The following is a 17560-nucleotide window of genomic DNA, read 5'->3' as shown; positions in this document are numbered from 1 at the left end:
GAGCAATGGGACGTCCTTTCCTCCGGAGCGTCACGTGAAGCGACGTCCGTTTGTGATGACGCTGCACAGCTGATCGTCTGACAGCAGCTCTGTCCCCGTTGTTTTCACAAACACCCGCGCCTCTGTTAGTACACATTTACTGACACAAACATTTGTATCATCTGTTGTAGACCCAAATAAATAAAATCAAATAAGAACTCATTCTCAAAAAAGATAAACGCCATTCTTAAAATGTATAAACGAACATTAGTTTGATTAATATTGATTAGAGTGCACAATAGAAATAAAATAATTGAGAGAAGAAAAAGAGATATGTTATCTATCAAAACCCAGTTAGATTAACATTCATTGGATTGCACACTTTGTTTGTTTGTGTGGATATGTAGCAAATTAACATTTTAAATAGCACTTAAAGGTGGGGTAGGTAAGTTTGAGAAACCGGCTCGAGATACACTTTTTGTTATATTCCATGGAATGCTCTTAACATCCCGATAGCAATGAATATCTTAAGTGCTTTGACAAAAAATCCATAAAAAAATGTCATCTGTGGAAGCCTTAATACTGTAAAAAGCACGACCAATCATCTGAGCCGGCCCGGCTAAAATAACTGGATGGCCTACCTGCCTGTCAGCCTTCCATCTGTGCACAAACTTATCTCGTGCCCTCATTGGTCATATGCGCGTTCGTGTGTGTTGGAGGAGGGGCTCTATAAGGAAGTGGCAGATTTTCTCCGGTTGTGTATTTTCAAATTCTAGCGATCTCGAGCTGGTTTCTCAAACTTACCTACCCTACCTTTAATGACTGACTGAATGGAAATGACAATAAATGAAAATGTAAAACGAAAAAAGCGATCATGAAAATGTTTCCAAAAAATGAATAAAATGATTTTTGACCACTTTGTTGTTCAGATATATCACATATTTGTAACTGAATTACACATTAATTGAAACAAAACACAGCATAAACTGAGGAGTGAGTCCCGTGAGTTTCATGTGTTTTCTTCACTCCGCTGGGAAACTCTGCTCTCATGTCAAGAAGCATCAGATCATTGCATGCGCTGCATCGTCCAATCAGTTAGAGATGGCAAATCCGGATCCTTTTACGGACTCAGGGTCTTCTGAGTCAGTCATTGAAGAGATCCGGATCATACGAGTCATTTGAGTCATATGAGTCAGCATCACCAAGACCGTAGAAATCCTATCGGTGAAACCGAAAAGTTGATGCATTTCACGAGCATATTATTATTCCATATATTTTGAATATATATATATATTTGTATATATATATATATAATATCTGCATGTATATTTTCTATTTCGACATGTATATTTTATATTTTATTTTATTTTTCTTTCTATTCTTGTATATTTTGTAGTTTTGTTTTATTGTAAAATGCCTTTTATGCTGCTGTAACAACAATTTCCCAATTTGGGATCAATAAAGTACTATCTATCTATCTATCTATCTATCTATCTATCTATCTATCTATCTATCTATTAAACTGACGTTATATTAACCTCCGCTACACAGTGTATTTTGCTTTAATAAAAAATGTTGATCACAAAAAAAAGGGTTATTTTGCGATTTGGCGAATCTGAGTCTGCTGTTGACTCGTGCATGAGGATGAGTCTGCTGGATCTCTGGATCTGCTGCTATATACGGCTCCGAGTCCGCACGAGTCTGCTCTGCTGTGTGTTGCACAGTGAGTCAGGATTTGCGAATCTGAGTCTGCTGTTGACTCGTGCATGACGACGAGTCTGCTGGATCTCTGGATCTGCTGCTATATGGTTACGGCTCCGAGTCCGCACGAGTCTGATCCGCTGTGTGTTGCAGCGAGTCAGGATTTGCGAATCTGCGAATCTGCGAGTCTGCGAGTCTGCTGTTGATAGCGCGGGAGCCGGGTGCTGGAGGAGGGGCTATGCTCGTGCACATGACGAGTATGGATCTCTGGATCTGCTATGCTATTACGGTTAGGAGCCGTCGGCTCCTCTGAGTCCCCACGAGTCTGCAGGAAGTTTCACTGATCCGCGTCCCCTCCCCTGAGCCAAACGATCACTTCTGGCAGGCAGCTATCCTGTATACTTGCTAAAGGGTAGGTAGCTGGACTGGGGTACGTTGTAATGTGATTTTACATGTTATAAAGAGAGTAGCGAGTGACGCAATTTATAGTTTTAATTTGTACGTCACACCAAGTGTGGGACTCAAGGACTCGGGTTAATGGAGAGGGGAGACTCGTCACGACCAGCTCATTTCTAGGATCCGGGTTAATGATCCGGATGAATCAGGACTCGCCCATCTCTACAATCAGTGAGAAAAATCAACTTCCGGTGAGACCGAGACCGAGGAGCGAGGAAATGAAAAATAAGAGAAGTGAAACGCAGCCACTGTTCACCTTTTTGAGGGAAACCGGGATAGGGAAAATAATCTAACAGTAGGTTAGAATAGATCATGGATGATTTGTTTTTTGTTTTTGTTTTGTTTTATTTATTTTATGGTTTCTTAGTTTTATGTTTTTCGATATGCTGGTTTATTAGAGGGATGACATGATGATACACACTCGTGGAGGTGGCGGTATGCAACCAAAAGCTGTTTGCGATCCGCCATAAAAAGGGAAGAAGAAGAAGAATTGTACTTGATTACTTTATCCACAATGTCCACACGTGTCAACAGCCTTCGAATTGTTATGGACAATATATCTGAAAACCCCACATGGGATGAATGTTACGCCGTCTGCACCACCGAGAGGCGTGTTGAATACAGTACTACTGACATGCTGGATTCTCCAGAGGTATCAACGAGGGAGTCACCGAGGGACATGGGAGAAATGTGAGTTTGGCAACTCACATTTCCAGTGTGTTACATTTACCCACAACAGGTGGAATTGACGTGTTTGTAATTAAGTGAAGTGACTGCATGCTCTGGCTAGCTAGCAGTACCTTCATCTACGCATGTTTTTTTGAAGTAAACGGCACCGTTATATTATTAGCGTCACATGGCTCTATTTACAGTTGTGTAAAGTAACTAAGTAGATTCACTGCAGTACTGTTCTCAAGAACAAATTCGAGGGATTTGTACTTTATTAAGTATTTATATTTGTTTTTGCTACTTTGTACTTCTCTTCCACTACAATTCAGAGGTATATAATGTACTTTTACTCCACTACATTTATTTTATTTCTTTATTATCTTTTCATTAATAATCAGTATTAATGATGGGAAATGGAATCAACCCTTTAAAGGACTTGACACCTTGAGTACAATTCACAAGCTACCCTGCAGTATACAAAGTCATTAAAACTAGCTGCAACTTAACCAGCTTTGATAACACTTTAATGAACAATAATTATAATTATAATATATTATTCTGAAATGGACCAATCTGCATAATGAGTACTTTTGGTACTTTAAGTATATTTTGATGCAAATGATTGTGTACTTTCACTTTTCCTCATATTTTGAATGCAGTGTAGTAGTCGGAGTAATGTAGTAATAATTCTAGAGTAGAATTACTAACATTCTGCATTAAAACTCGTACAAACAAGTATACAAAAAGTAAAGGTGAAGCTAACTTTAATTAGTTTTATACTTCCAGGCAGTAGCATGAAATGGAATACTCAAATAGAAGTTCCTCAAAATCATACTAAAGTACAGTAATTGAGTACTGCAGCACTTATCACCAGTCTCAACTGACATTTATTTTTACTTCAGTATTAGCCTAGATTTTTTAAACAATTGCTCATGTTGTGAGTGATGCAGAAGTCTGGAACCAGCATTTATTTTTGTAGTAGCATATGAAGAAGTTTCCTGTTGCAATGCCGGTTACAGTTTTAAATTAAATTCCTGCCTTTCCGCCTGTATGTTTATCTTCAGTCCAGATGAGAAGGATCCTGTAGATACAAAGGAAGAGCAATTGTTGTTTCCTGCACCCTCTGAACCATATTGGACGTCACTCCAAAGAATTTCACAGGCCCGGTCGAGGAGAGAGCGGAGAGCCAGGGGAGCTGCTGCATCAAACTACTACAGAGAAAACTGTGGTTTCAGAGGACCTGTTTCCGAGCGATGCAGGTTTGGCTGCCACTATTGTAACCAAAGGGGATACACACCAAGGAGCTACCCGACATGGAGAAGCAAACCAAAGATATACAGGCTAAGCGGAACATCATGGAAGCACCTTCCTGTGGTCATCGAGCCCACCAAGTGGTACCAGGTTGTTGGGAGTGAGCAGTGCAGCCTGTGCAGTGACCGGGGGAGGCACCAGAAGACGTCTTGGATGTGCCCGAGCTGCGAGGTTCCGCTGTGTCTGATGCCATACAGGAATTGCTACACCGAATGGCATGAGCACAGAGGAACGGCAGAATAATTGTGTTCAGTCAATGTTAACTTCTAAGTTCTCCTAACTTTCACATTTCCAGTTACCTTGCGAGTTGCTGACTCGAAAAATGCTTTGTTAATGTTTGTTTCAAAATAAATGAGTGAAGTCATGTAGTTTGTTTTAGCTTTATTTCTATTAACAATTGCCCCATGAGATGCTGCTTTTCAGTGCTGTGCTGCTTATTTTTTGTGGTAATATTTTGAAAACAAGGAAATGTTTATTAAAGTACCTGCATCATGAGAAATGCCAACATTCCTGGTATAATTCACTGGTAAGAGCTTTTTTTCTTTCAGTATTGCCAAGTAACATTATTATTTACTGTCACACTACTAACTCTGACAAAGGGAGGTCATTGAATAATTTTCAACTGGAGTCTCCTAATGTTAAGTGTCAATGTATAAGGTGCAGCTAGTTTTAATGACTTTGTATACTGCAGGGTAGCTTGTTAATATTTACACAAGGTGAAACTAAAGTATTTTTAAGTGTTGATTATATCTCACATCATTAATCCAAATGTGCAAAGTAACTAAAGGTACAAAGGAGCAAAAACATTGTACTTAAGTACAGTAATAAGTAAATGTACTTTATTACTTTTCACCACTGCACACAGCACCCTTAGAGCAGTGTGGGGGTCTGGTGCCTTGCTCTAGGGCACATGGGCAATCCTCTTGGTCATTCAGGGACTTTAACTGGCTCCTAAGCCAAGTCTCTAAGGACTGAGCTAATTCCACCACAAAATAAATCTCTGTCATGAGTGGGATTTGGGAAGTCCCTTTAATCAGGTAGGATTCAACCCTTGAGCCTTGCGCTTTAGAAACCAACGTGAAAGGAAACGGTTACGGAAATGGCGAAAAAATGATATCTCTAAAGGATGCAATGGAAAAGCTATATGACAAGTGATCAGTGCCTTGCAATGTATGGACTGGTTCTGCAGGTCCATCTGGCAGCCTACACCTCCTCGGGCTGGCTGCAGGAAATCACAGATTGGTGGATGTTTTCACCAGAGCTATAATGTCCCACAGTGTGTTTGCTTTCCTTGCTGTGTGTGTGTGTGTGTGTGTATGTGTGTATGGCCCAATCCCAAACCACGCCGTACACCCTACCCCTACACACTACCCCTCCGTGACGGAGTGAACTCCGTGGAGTGACACTCGCAGCTCAACGAGGCTCCCTCCTGTCAGATGGAGGGAGTAAATACAACGGCAAGCTTTGGGACTAACTCCCCTCTCTCCGGCAGAAACAGGAAATGCCGTAACTGTATGTAACAACGGTTTCAAATCAGCATCTCTGACAAAAAATTGAAATTAATAACTCAAATAAAACTCCAAACATCTTTAATTGTGTTACTTTTTTGTGAAGCTCTTTTAGTTTTAAACCTGATTTTTATAAGCTTCTTAATTTTTGCAACAGTCTGTAAATACACACACAGCGTTGACTCTGGTCAGGTAGTGACCGATCTCAAATCAGCACCGATGCAGACTCGCTGTTTGATGGCTTTATAGCCCACTCCCCCTCCACACCGCACCACACTCGATGGTTTGGAACAGCACTTAATGTGGCGGACCCTCCGAGCGAACGCGCAAACGGAGGGGTAGTGTGTAGGGGGAGGGTGTAGGGGGTGGTTTGGGATTGGGCCTTAGTGTGTGTGTTTGTGCACACGTTTTCCCTCTCTCCCTGGTGGTGCTGGGGTGTTTGGCAGGATAAATATAGCTGCGTTGGTGTAAAGCTGTTTTCTCCTCAGCTTTTGTAGCTTTAATCAAAAGCAATCTGGAGGAGGGAGAAATGGAAGAAGGAAAGGGGGCTGAAAGAGGGAGAGCAGGATGAAGGGGGGGGGGAAGAAGAGAGTGTGTGGACTGGAGGGTGGCTGATGCCAGAGTGTTTTATTTTAGCTCGCTTTAAAGAGTCATTGGGGAGTGTTCAGGGGTAACGAGAACCCTGGTGGCTGGAGGAGAGGGACTGCATCTAACCCCCCGAAAATATGAGAAGTAGTGCTGTGTATCGGGTGACCAGGTGCCAACAAGCCACATGTAGGACAACGTGTATGTTTGTACGGTACAATACGGGAAATACTACTGCGGTGATAAGAGTTAGTTGAGATTCAAATACAAAATCCAGCCAACCCTGAAAAAAAAAAAATAATAATATATATTAATAACAACACTTTACTATATGTTAATTGATTGTCCAAACTATGCAAGTAAAATAATTAAATATATTCCGTTGGAATGGATTTGTTTTCCACAAACACAGCCGTATTCTGTGCAATATCTAAGTCTGGAAAAATTACCGCATTTTTCTTACTACCACAGGCTGCTGACCTGTATGATTGCTCAGTGTCTTAAATGTTGGTTATTTCAGACGCTGTTGCTTTATCGTTTTTGTAATCGTCTTTTGGTTTCAGGAGGAATCTATCCGCATAGAACAACATTTAGCTTTATGAGCCAGGCGTTTCTTGTGAGTTTTGCATAGTGTCGCTTCAAATCATATTCACCTCCATGCATGATTGAAAAAAACCCTGCAAATGTCGCAAAAATTCTGAGAATCGCCCTCCACCGGCTACACCCATAAGTACACTTCTTTGTTGAATGATTGACATCTGACACAGCTAATGGTGATGGCCCTTTCTTTGATGTGGGATGTGGCAGTGCATTCCTTCAAACTATTTGTCTTTAACTTGGAGACAAAAGTGCATGAATGGTGAATAATTCCAGATAAAATGCATTTAACTGTCTGCTCTGTTTCTAACGTATCAGACAATGTGTTGATACACACACTGATCTGAAAGCTCTGAAATGTGGACACTCAGCTGTAGTGAGTGAACACAGCCAATGCATAGTCGATGTGCATATGTGTGATAGGATAAATAGAAAGAAAGAAAACGACAGATATTATTTTGGCCGTGCAAATATCCTTTCATTATTCAGTTGGCTCTGTGCGCTTCATTTGGAGGCCAGAAGCAGCCCACAGTGAAAGCCAAGCTGCTCCCTGGTAACTGCCATGATGTTGATCTTAAAATGCTTCCACTAAAGCCTTTCCTGGACCACACATTGGCAGCAATGAGGCTCTTTAGGAAGTAAATTGTTCCATTTCCTGTTTCAAAGTCATTGCGATGAAGCCAGGCGCCTGATTAGTGGTTGGCAGAGTTTGTGCTGAGATGGTTTTTACTGGCTGTTACAAAGAATAGTTCCTTCCTGTTGGAAGCATTATAGTGATATTAATGACAGCTGGTTTAATTAGCTTGGACAAATTAACTCTAATTTGTAATAGAGTGGTGCAGGAATGAGTCCTAAAACCCAGACATAAAATAGGATTTGACCACTTCCAGTTCCCTCGTTTCGAAGTCAACTTTTTTATGAATTCTTTTTTTTTGGTTGGAAGCCTGAAATATGATAACACAATGTTTAGAAATGTGTACGCATTGTTCTACGACAAAATATACGTTAATAAATACCCCACTGGGGAATGTCCAAAGCTCCTATGTAACTTAAAAACAGCGGTTGCTAACAAGTGGCTAAATGAGGCTACTATACATCATCACTTAAAGGGGACCTATCATGCAAAATGCACTTTTGTACGTCTTTTATACATGAATATGTGTCCCCGGTGTTCCAGGGAACTCACCAAGTGTCAGAAAACACAACCCTCTCTATTTTCCTCCATACCCAAATCTCTAAAAAAGGGGCTGCAACGGATCTGATAAAAACTGATCCAGATTTGAACACTGTCCTGACGTCAGGACAGTGGCGCTACGGCTATTGGGCCAACTCCACCAATCAGGAGGAGACAGCCACGGCCATTGCCGTTCGAAAGCGCTGGAGACGCTGTAGTACATATGCCAGGCCAGTAGATGGTGCTGTTCTCACTGAATCTGCCCAGAGCTAGAAATTGTCAAATTGAGCGAAATGAGGCATGGGTAAAATGCATGATCTGTTTGGTATTTTGAAAAAAAAAAAGTATAAATATGCCTTATATAGGTATGGTCCTACACTATATTATTCAAATATAGCATGATAGGTCCACTTTAAAACATTAGCCGCATTTAGCTTAGCGGTGGTGACACACAGCCACGCCTTTCTGCTTCAGGTGAATGCTTTTACCTTTTAAAAAATCATAAAAGTGATGTTAATATGTGGAGATTTACCTGCCTTGTCGAGGGAGCCCTTGAGCCCTGGCGATACTCACTTCTGGGTCCATCTACAAAAATATATCCTCACTGCTCCACTCTACTCTCTGTCATGTTATGTTAACATAAATGTGCCATTATCCTATAGGAAACCTTGTGTCCCAACACGTAGCTGTAAATGTAATCTCTACCCATGTTCCTTCTCAACCAGGTGATCTGGGTGTGTAATAACTGCCGGAAGCAGCAGGAGATCCTGACCAAGCCAGGCGAGTGGTTCACAGGTCCGGATGGGAACCCTGCTGGCCTCGGGTCAGCCGTCAGCGAGCCGTCTGTGTGCCAAAAGCTTCGGTCTCGCTCCCAAGTGCCCTCCACAATCCAAGACCCCAACCGACCCCACGCCCCTGGGACCGAACCTGGCATCGACCCCCGATCCCGCAGCGAACCACCGCGAGACACGTAAGCTGAAGCAAGACTGAGACAGAAACCTTATATCATCAATCAATACAGCTTTAGTTTGTCCCTTAAACACTGTAACAAAAGTAGTCATTCCAGATATCAATTTAATTAGAGACAAAAACCCAGAATGACCTTATATGAATTTTGGCCCCGAACCCTCTAACATCCTCTTCATGTGCCTGCTCAGTGCTATGTATAGGTCTAGCCCCAGAACACACTGGACCGGATACTGCAACTGAATAGCGTCATTCTAAATTTCCTCCCTGCCTAGTCTGCCTTGCATCTTTCAAAACCTAGCTCAGAAAGAAGCAGTCTCCAAACCACAGTGACATCAATATGACATCAATGAGGTTATTAGACTTTCTCACAGAATACATGATTATACAAGGCAGAATAGGACCAACCATGACAAAGTGACTGTGATATGTGAAATTGGTGGAGTGCCCCTTTAAATTGCAGCCTCTCAGCCATCAGAAAGAACTGTATCCTTGATGAATATGTAAATATTTGTATTTCAAGCATTATCTCCTGCATTCTTCATCTGCTTCTTTTATACAGTAGTGCATTCTATGTCTTAAGCAAGCAGTCTCTGAGTGTAATGGAAGAATGCAGCCGGTTCCAAAACACTGGATGGGGATGTGTTGTCACTCGTGACTCTCTATCAGTGGAAATATACAATCACAACATTGGTGTTTGCAAAGTATGAGTAAAATATGTTTTAGATGAAAGTAGAAGCTAAAGGCAGTAACAGGGGTCTCTCGCATAATGTCCTTAAGTAGATCTCATGTATTTTGCTGATACTAAATGCATAATAATGATGTATCGCATCATTGTCATGGCTATCGACATGATTCACACTGCAGTAACTTGTTATATGGGAGGAACCAGAGTTCTCATGTCTCACCTCCCAAGTCCCAAGTCAAGACATGCTATTCCCAAGTCCAGACCCAGGCATTAAACGCAGATTCTTTGAGTTCTTTAAGTCAAATTTGACATGAGTTTTTCAACTGAAGAATGCTCTTGTAGATAACATTAGTTCATGGTTCCCTCCTGCAACTTGACTGGATGGATCAAACAAAATGGATCTTGGGAATTAAATGTCAACTTGTCAACATCAATGTTAGTTTATTTAGGTAATGAAGGGAGATTTGTTGATTTTAGGCATTATTTAATTTAAATATAAGTTACGCACCTTTTTGCTCTGGCCTCAAGTATTTTTCAGTCAAAAGCCTCAAGTCCAAGTGATTCACAGGTTAAGTCCAAGTTGTCTTGCAAGTAGTGGTGGAAGAAGTATTCAGATCCTTTACATAAGTAAAAGTACTAATACTGGATTGTTAAAATACTTAAAAGTCCTGCACTGAGAATTGTACTTAAGTAAACGTTTTTAAGTATGAATAGGGACATGTAGTCCAAGTATTGGGAGTAAAAGTACTCCAGAAAACATTTTGCAGAAAAAAAAAAGCCAAAATATAAAAAATGTATTAAAATATTGAAAGATAAAAGCAGCAAATATTAACATTGGAGACGCTGAAACTATGAAATGTTTTGCACAAAAAATAAATAAAAACAGTTTACCAAAACCACCTTTTGTTTTAGGTACTTAAATATAACGTATAGTTTAATCTGCATCAAAACATCGTATTTTAAAAGTTCTTCATGTTTTCTGTGGTTTAAAAATCACTAAAGTCACTCAATCTGAATAAAAAATGTAGAAGTACAGTACAAGGTAGAATATTTCCCTTTTTAATTGAAGTCGAGTAGAATTATTAAGTTTCAGAGAAAGAAAGTACTCAAGCAAAGTACCACACATTTGTACTTAAGTACGGTACTTGAGTAAATGTACTAAGTAACTTTTCACCACCGGTTGCAAATCTTTTTTGATTTGATGTTAAATTTAATGTATAGTCATCAAATGTGTGACTTGAGTTTGAGCCCATCATGTGGCTGGAGTCCACAGCTCTGTTGGTAACAAGGGCCATACAAAACACTCTAACCTTTGTAAGCTAATCTTACACATCTACTATCCAAGCATGTAAATAAAGTATTCAATGATGTCCCTGAAAAGATACTGTGTCTGTCTACAGTTCCCATTTATTCTTTTCTCTTCCTCTCCATTTATATATCGATTGATCTCCAGGAGAAATGGCCGGGGAGGCGGAGCTGGTCGGGGGGAGCGGCGGGCCGTCCAGCCCAGGCTGCAGACCCAGGTCTCCATGGACCGGGACCTCCGGGGGGAGTCCAGAGAGCGCAGGGAGAGCCGGCGGCTGACCAAGGGACGCTCTCTGGAGCACGATCCTGTGGGAGAAGGTTTAAGACGGACAGAAGAGGGGGGCTACCACCACATGGACCACAGCGGTGCCCCCCCTCGCAAAGCAGGCCCGGTCCCTCCTGGAGGCCGGGGCCACCCTGTGCCCATGCAGGGCCGTGGCATGGGCGTAGCAGGGGGGGAGGTTGGGGAGGGTGTACGGCCTGGTAAGAGGACGGCGGGTGGGGTTGGAGGGCCACATGAACACACCCTTGCTCAGCAGCCCCCTCCCCCTGAACTCAGAGAGCCTCCTGGTTTGGGCCCTGGCTCGACCCCCGGCCAGGGGCCCGTAGGGAGACGGACCAAACGGGAGAAGGCTGAGAGCATGCTGCGTAATGATTCGCTGAGTTCTGACCAATCAGAATCACTGCGTCCGCCCCCTCCAAGACCCTACAAGTCGAAACGAGGGCTTGGGGCGGGGGGGAAGAGGCAGACCAGCGTCAGCAGCTCAGAGGAGGAGGGGGGGACCACGCCGGAGTACAGCAGCTGTGAGGACGCAGAGATTGAAAGTGTCAGCGAGAGAGGTGAGAGACCAAACCATCATCACTTTGTGTTGATTTCATTCAGGGGGGGTTTGAAAATATTGACTTCTGTCAGTTGAATGATTTGTTTATCTATCAAAAAACATGAGATATCCGAGGCAATTTGACTGTTATAAAATGTTGGAGAGTACTCACACCACTGCTTTATGGATGTTTCCTTCCTACTGTTGATGTGAACTCGAGGTCCACATTAAAATCTTATATTGATACCTTTCAAATCACATGTGCCGTCATAATCTAAAGACTTTCTATAGAATCATCATACCTTACACTCTGTCTTTTGAGCCGTCTACTTCGTAGGGAATCTGGCTTTCATCAGCCTAAATTAATGTCAAGCAGTATTACACTATCCAGCGTCCTGACAGGAAATTGTAGAATTGGTGCACCAGAAGACATCATCACACTCAGATTTTCTTTTTTTAGATTTAAACTTTTTTAAATGTTGTCTATAGCACAACCATGCTTACCGACTTTCTGAGCATATATAATGTTGTCTCTTTTCCAGTGTAAAAACACACCAGGCTGTTTACAATTAGAATGTAATGTGGAGTTTTTACACAGCTTATAGTCTATGGAAGGAAAATTGTCATTCATATAGACGAGACAAGCTGTGGGTTTACAACCCAGTCTCACGCCATTTCGTGTTATAGTCACGAAATTAATTTAATCTATTGATTCGTGTTCACCAACACGATTTTCGCATTTTTTTCGTGTCACACAGAACGATTTTAAAAGCAATGTATTTCTATTGGTAGTATGTTTCGTGCCTGCACCACGTCTTTTTGTCCGGTCGGGTCTTGGAATACCGGAAGCTGTGTGGTTCATAAAAACATGTTCTTACTCAATATCTTACCCTAAGCCTAACCCTATCCCTTTTATTTTAAATTGTATAATGTCTGAGTTTTGTTGCCGTCAGTGAGGAAAAGAAATGGGGCTCAGAGCCTCAGAATACTGAAATCTGTATTTTATGTCATCTTTTTTTCCTTCTAATTTGTTATTATTTGGTGCAGGCACGAAACATACTACCAATATAAATACATTGCTTCTAAAATCGTTCTGTGTCAGAATACTGAAATCTGTATTTTTTGTAATCTGTTTTTCCTTCTAATTTGTTATTATTTACATTGCTTTTAAAATCGTTCTGTGTGACACGAAAAAAATGGGAAAATCGTGTTGGTGAACACGAATCAATAGATTAATTTCGTGACTATAACACGAAATGCTGTGAGGCTATGTTGGGGTTTATCTGTTTGGGCCATGTGGAAGCATTCTGGATGAACTTCACGGGCCATTCACCTCACCTGATTAGCTCCTAAATGCACACTGCAAAATAAGATACTGTTAGCAATTGCTAAGCTACTTACTGGAGAGACATTTTACTTTAACTGCCTGCTGATCAGTTTCAATAGAGTGTGCTAACTGTCCGAACTGAAAGTTAGCATCACAATAGCTCCCTCAATTAAAAACAAATCGTATTTTTCTAGTGGAGTCTGTGGCAAACACACAATACTTACATGTTTTGTTCAGCAGGATAATCTCCACATATTAACACCACTTGCATAATCCTTGAAGGGTAAATTCAATAGCCAGAAGTACATTTCTAACTTGTATGTTATAAACAAACTACATGATGGTCGCATTACTTCACGACGACAGCGCTAAGCTAAAGACGGCTAATGTTCGGCGTGGTGGCGTTTAGTAGTCTCATTTAGCCACTTGTGAGCAACGGTTGTCTCTAAGACAAATAATAGCTTCACCAGTGGGATATATACGATATATACTGACGTATTTCATGTCTCATAAAAACATGAAAATATCTTCAATTTGTCAAAAAACAATGATTTTGAGACGAGCTAACCATAAGTGCTACGATGCTAACTCATTCCCGGGTTAAGGACTCTTCTTCTATCCTGCATCACTCCATACACAGCCAAGCTAGAGAAGAACACAAGGGAGCCAGCTTCAGTTTCTACAAACTGACAGGTACAAATGCCAATCAGGAAGGTGAAAAGGGACATAAAGAAAGTTAGGCAAACAAACACAGAAGCTCCAGTTCATTAGCTAATACTATAATGATATAGTTAAAAGATATTGCTACAAAAATTGTGATAAAATCCCATTTATTTTACACTTATACACTACATTTTGGTAAACTTATTGCGACTTACAAGGTATGGAGCACTGACTTTTCGGTGCCTGTGATGGAACACTCCCACTTGAACACCATCACGGGAGGTGAATGTAAGAAGCTGCAGAGAACTGCTTAGTCTCAGTGTGCTGTCTTCATTCAGACTTGGATTTAGCAACGCTCTTTACTTTAACTCTGGGTTTACGAATAGAACCGGTAAGACTGCTCAGAAATAACCTTCTAATTCATGGAAAACTTTTTTTTATTCTTTCCTATGAATCGTTTATTAGAATGTCTAACATTACATGCCATACTCGTTGAAAACCTTAAATTCCTAGAGGATTTCTTCTAGTTGTGTTTGCAGGAACAATGCACTTGCTGCCACATTCTCTAACTTCTGTTTACAGTGCATGCAGCAGGCTATAGCCAGCAGTCTGAAAGTCAAAGTGAGCATCTACACAGTAGTGTGTGTGAGCCTGTGTGTGTGTCATGTTGCATTGTTTTCAGCTTGGCCCTAAGGGGGGACCATCACACACTGAGCGTACATGTGTGTGCACGTTAGTGTGTCTGTGATGGGGCAGTTTGACCCCAGTTGATCAAAGGGTGAGCCATGTCCCCCAGCCTGAGAACACACCACTGTCATGTTCAAGCTGGGTTCTGTCACGTCACTACTAACCATGCCAGGGCATTCTGGCTCACTGCTTTATATCCAACTGGGCCTGTAGCATAAAAGGCTACATTAGCCTAGTTAAGGGCGTGCGTCAACATCTTTCTCTGGCAGAAGGCACTGGGGAGCTGTTTCACCAACATTCTATGATAGACTCACATTTCGCCTTTGCTGTCTATTATCTAATTTTCGCTACTTTCTATTGGTTTGATATGTTTTTTACACCGTAAGCAAGAAACAGTTGATGCTTGAACTCATACTTTGTGTTAATGAGCTTAAGAAGGACAATCCGTAGGAAACACGCAAATAGATAAAGCACAACCCTAACCAACACTTAGCGTTGTGGTCATTGTCATGATATGTTCTGTCTTACATGAAGCTCAGGGTAGCTGTCCACACGTCCAAAACAAGCTTCCATTATCTTCTGTGCCGTCACAACACATTTCAGCACTTCCATTTAAGTATAACCCTATGGGCATATTATTCGTTATCCTATCCACCATATTTTTTGTGGTTGTATAAGTGATAGTGTACAGCGACTGTCAGTAATAAAGAAGAACCCTAACAGGGGGGTTTGCTTCTGGATCTGAACGATGGTTATATACAACATTTAAAAAAAACTCGACTATATTGATATAGCCTACTGTAAAAGGATTTTGTTCATTAAAAAAAGATCCTATTGCGCTAGTCTGTTCCACTGCGTACGAACGGCTACAACTGCGGCGACAAATACGTGACATGAGATGACGGCAGCACTGACTTGTTTAAAAAAAAAAAAAAAACACGATAAAATAATTGTTTGCGTTAATTAATTAATGCGTTAATGCGATAATAACGGGTTAACTTGCCCAGCCCTAATAAATACCTATTAAAATAGTATTTAATTGTGTTATCTGACGGAGGACATTATTAGGCACTTTAAATTGACCAGACTTCTTTCTGCAAATAATAATTGCACATATTATTATTGCTAAGGTCCTCCTTAGCAACGGTCTGCTATCCTTAGCAGCAGACCACTAGCGAAAAAGAGCATCATCATGGAGTATTCTGACCAGTACATTAGGGTATTTACCTTCAACACTGTGTCTGATTGTTACCATGCTCGTTCTACATTAAAGCTACACTTTGATCGATAAAGTGTGTTTAGTTCTGATGAGAAAAGGGAGAATGCAGCACCGGGCTGGACCCAGACCAGGCACTGAGACATCGATCAAGTAGAGCTTTAGGATGAGAGTGTTCTGTCAGGCCAGGTTTCAAACACACCGGCGTGGAAGCGAGAGGCTGCTTCCTTTTTTAGCTCGAGACTGAGACCAGGTCAGCTCTGAGATGAGTTTGCTGGCAGCGGAGAAGCGTCCAGGCATGTACATCATTGTTAGATCAGTGCGGGGAGACATACACACACTCAAATATGCAGTTATTCACAGTACAGTAGAATCTAGGATTATGATCTGTGAATGCATCTTCCTCATCCTCCTAGCAAAGAAGAAAAAAACACAACATAGTATGAAAAACTTTGCAATACGTGCATTTTGATTCACAACTTTTAACCCCTTATAGTATAACATAGTATATTGCTTTATAATGACCATCAAAACCTTCTCCCACAGGATCAATGATTGCTTCATTGCATTGCCCCTGGAGTCATTCCACAAAATCTGATCTGTACAATATCTGGAAGGGATTTTGAGTGTTTTAAAAAGCTTTGTTATCCATTGGTATCTTCCCATCCTCTGCACACTGCTCTCAGTTCTGCCACTGAGGTGATCCACTTCTAATTCTAGCCCAGGTCTGAATATTCAATAAACTTAACCCTCTCCACTGTAAACAAATACCTTCCACATTTGACTGGTCTGTGTATGAGAGGACTCAGGCTGGTATGTGCTGTTTATACTGTGTGTGTGTGTGTGTGTGTGTGTGTGTGTGTGTGTGTGTGTGTGTGTGTGTGTGTGTGTGTGTGTGTGTGTGTGTGTGTGTGTGTGTGTGTGTGTGTGTGTGTGTGTGTGTGTGTGTGTGTGTGTGTGTGTGTGTGTGTGTGTGTGTGTGTGTGTGTGTGTGTGTGTGTGTGTGTACGATGGGGATCTTCAGCATCTGAGCCCTCTGTCTTATTTCTTGCAGGCGACTGGGAGTGCTACCCACATGACCCCACTGTATGGCATGTAAGTGATTGTTTTTCTATTTATATTAATTGCTTTTCGTTCAAAAGTATGTATTTATGACAGATATGAAAAACGCCCCTCCACGTGTCTTCCATAGGATGACAGACTTTATAGTTGTTTCGCCTCTTTTTGACGTCGTTTTTCTGTCTTGTTACAGCCGTTATGCATCCGTCTGTGATTGTGTGTCTCTTTGTGGTCATGTTGTGTCTCTTTGTAATTGTTTTAGTCTTTTCGTAGTTGCCCCTTGTGTCTTTGTTGTCTTGTTGTGTCCCTTTCTTGTTGGTACATGTTTAACCCCTCCTGCCGAGGAAGTATTCTTTTTTTTCCTTTGAAAAATGCACATAAATAGACAATGCTGTAAAAGCGGATATTTTTCAAAAATAAAATTATAATTTTTCATCTGGACATATTTTGAACATTCACCCTAAAAACTAAGGGTGAATGTGCAAAATATGTCCAGATGAAAAATTATAATTTTTGATAAAAAAGAAAAGAAATATAGTCATTAGAAACATGCAACATCGAAGTTTAAAATACAGAGAATAAAAACACATGATTTCAGATATTACATAGCAAGATGATTGCCCAAGGTTAAAGCAGTACAGAACAATTATAATTGTGGGAAGTACAGAACAAAATGTGTGTTGAAAGAGCTGATCCCTAATTTATAATGTTTTTAATTCATGAAAAACACATGACAACTTTCCCCTGGAATATCTACCAGATTCCACCCGATAAGAGTGGCTGGGAGACCAGCAAATGTATTCCTAGGAAAACACTGCAAACTGTGTCATCCTTCAGAGGGAAAAAGC

General features: G+C 41.1%; 2 protein-coding genes across 3 annotated transcripts in view; both read left to right on the top strand.

Annotated features, from left to right (window-relative positions):
- The window catches only part of LOC117476101 (regulating synaptic membrane exocytosis protein 1-like), a 103188-nt gene that overhangs the window by 50831 nt on the left and 34797 nt on the right, over nucleotides 1-17560 (top strand). For both annotated transcript variants that reach the window (XM_034122475.1, XM_034122474.1), the window contains exons 5-7: nucleotides 8706-8950; nucleotides 11088-11779; nucleotides 16708-16748. In XM_034122475.1, coding sequence (XP_033978366.1) covers nucleotides 8706-8950; nucleotides 11088-11779; nucleotides 16708-16748 — 978 coding nt within the window. The remainder of the gene's footprint in view (nucleotides 1-8705; nucleotides 8951-11087; nucleotides 11780-16707; nucleotides 16749-17560) is intronic.
- Nucleotides 2626-4484, top strand: LOC117476102. The gene is made up of 2 exons (XM_034122476.1): nucleotides 2626-2826; nucleotides 3870-4484. The coding sequence occupies exons 1-2, from the start codon at nucleotides 2651-2653 to the stop codon at nucleotides 4357-4359; spliced, it is 666 nt and encodes a 221-aa protein (XP_033978367.1). The 5' UTR covers nucleotides 2626-2650; the 3' UTR covers nucleotides 4360-4484.

This window comes from Trematomus bernacchii, unplaced genomic scaffold, assembly GCF_902827165.1.
Source record: "Trematomus bernacchii unplaced genomic scaffold, fTreBer1.1, whole genome shotgun sequence".
NCBI lineage: Eukaryota > Metazoa > Chordata > Actinopteri > Perciformes > Nototheniidae > Trematomus > Trematomus bernacchii.
This window is presented reverse-complemented; position numbering and strand designations above follow the sequence as displayed.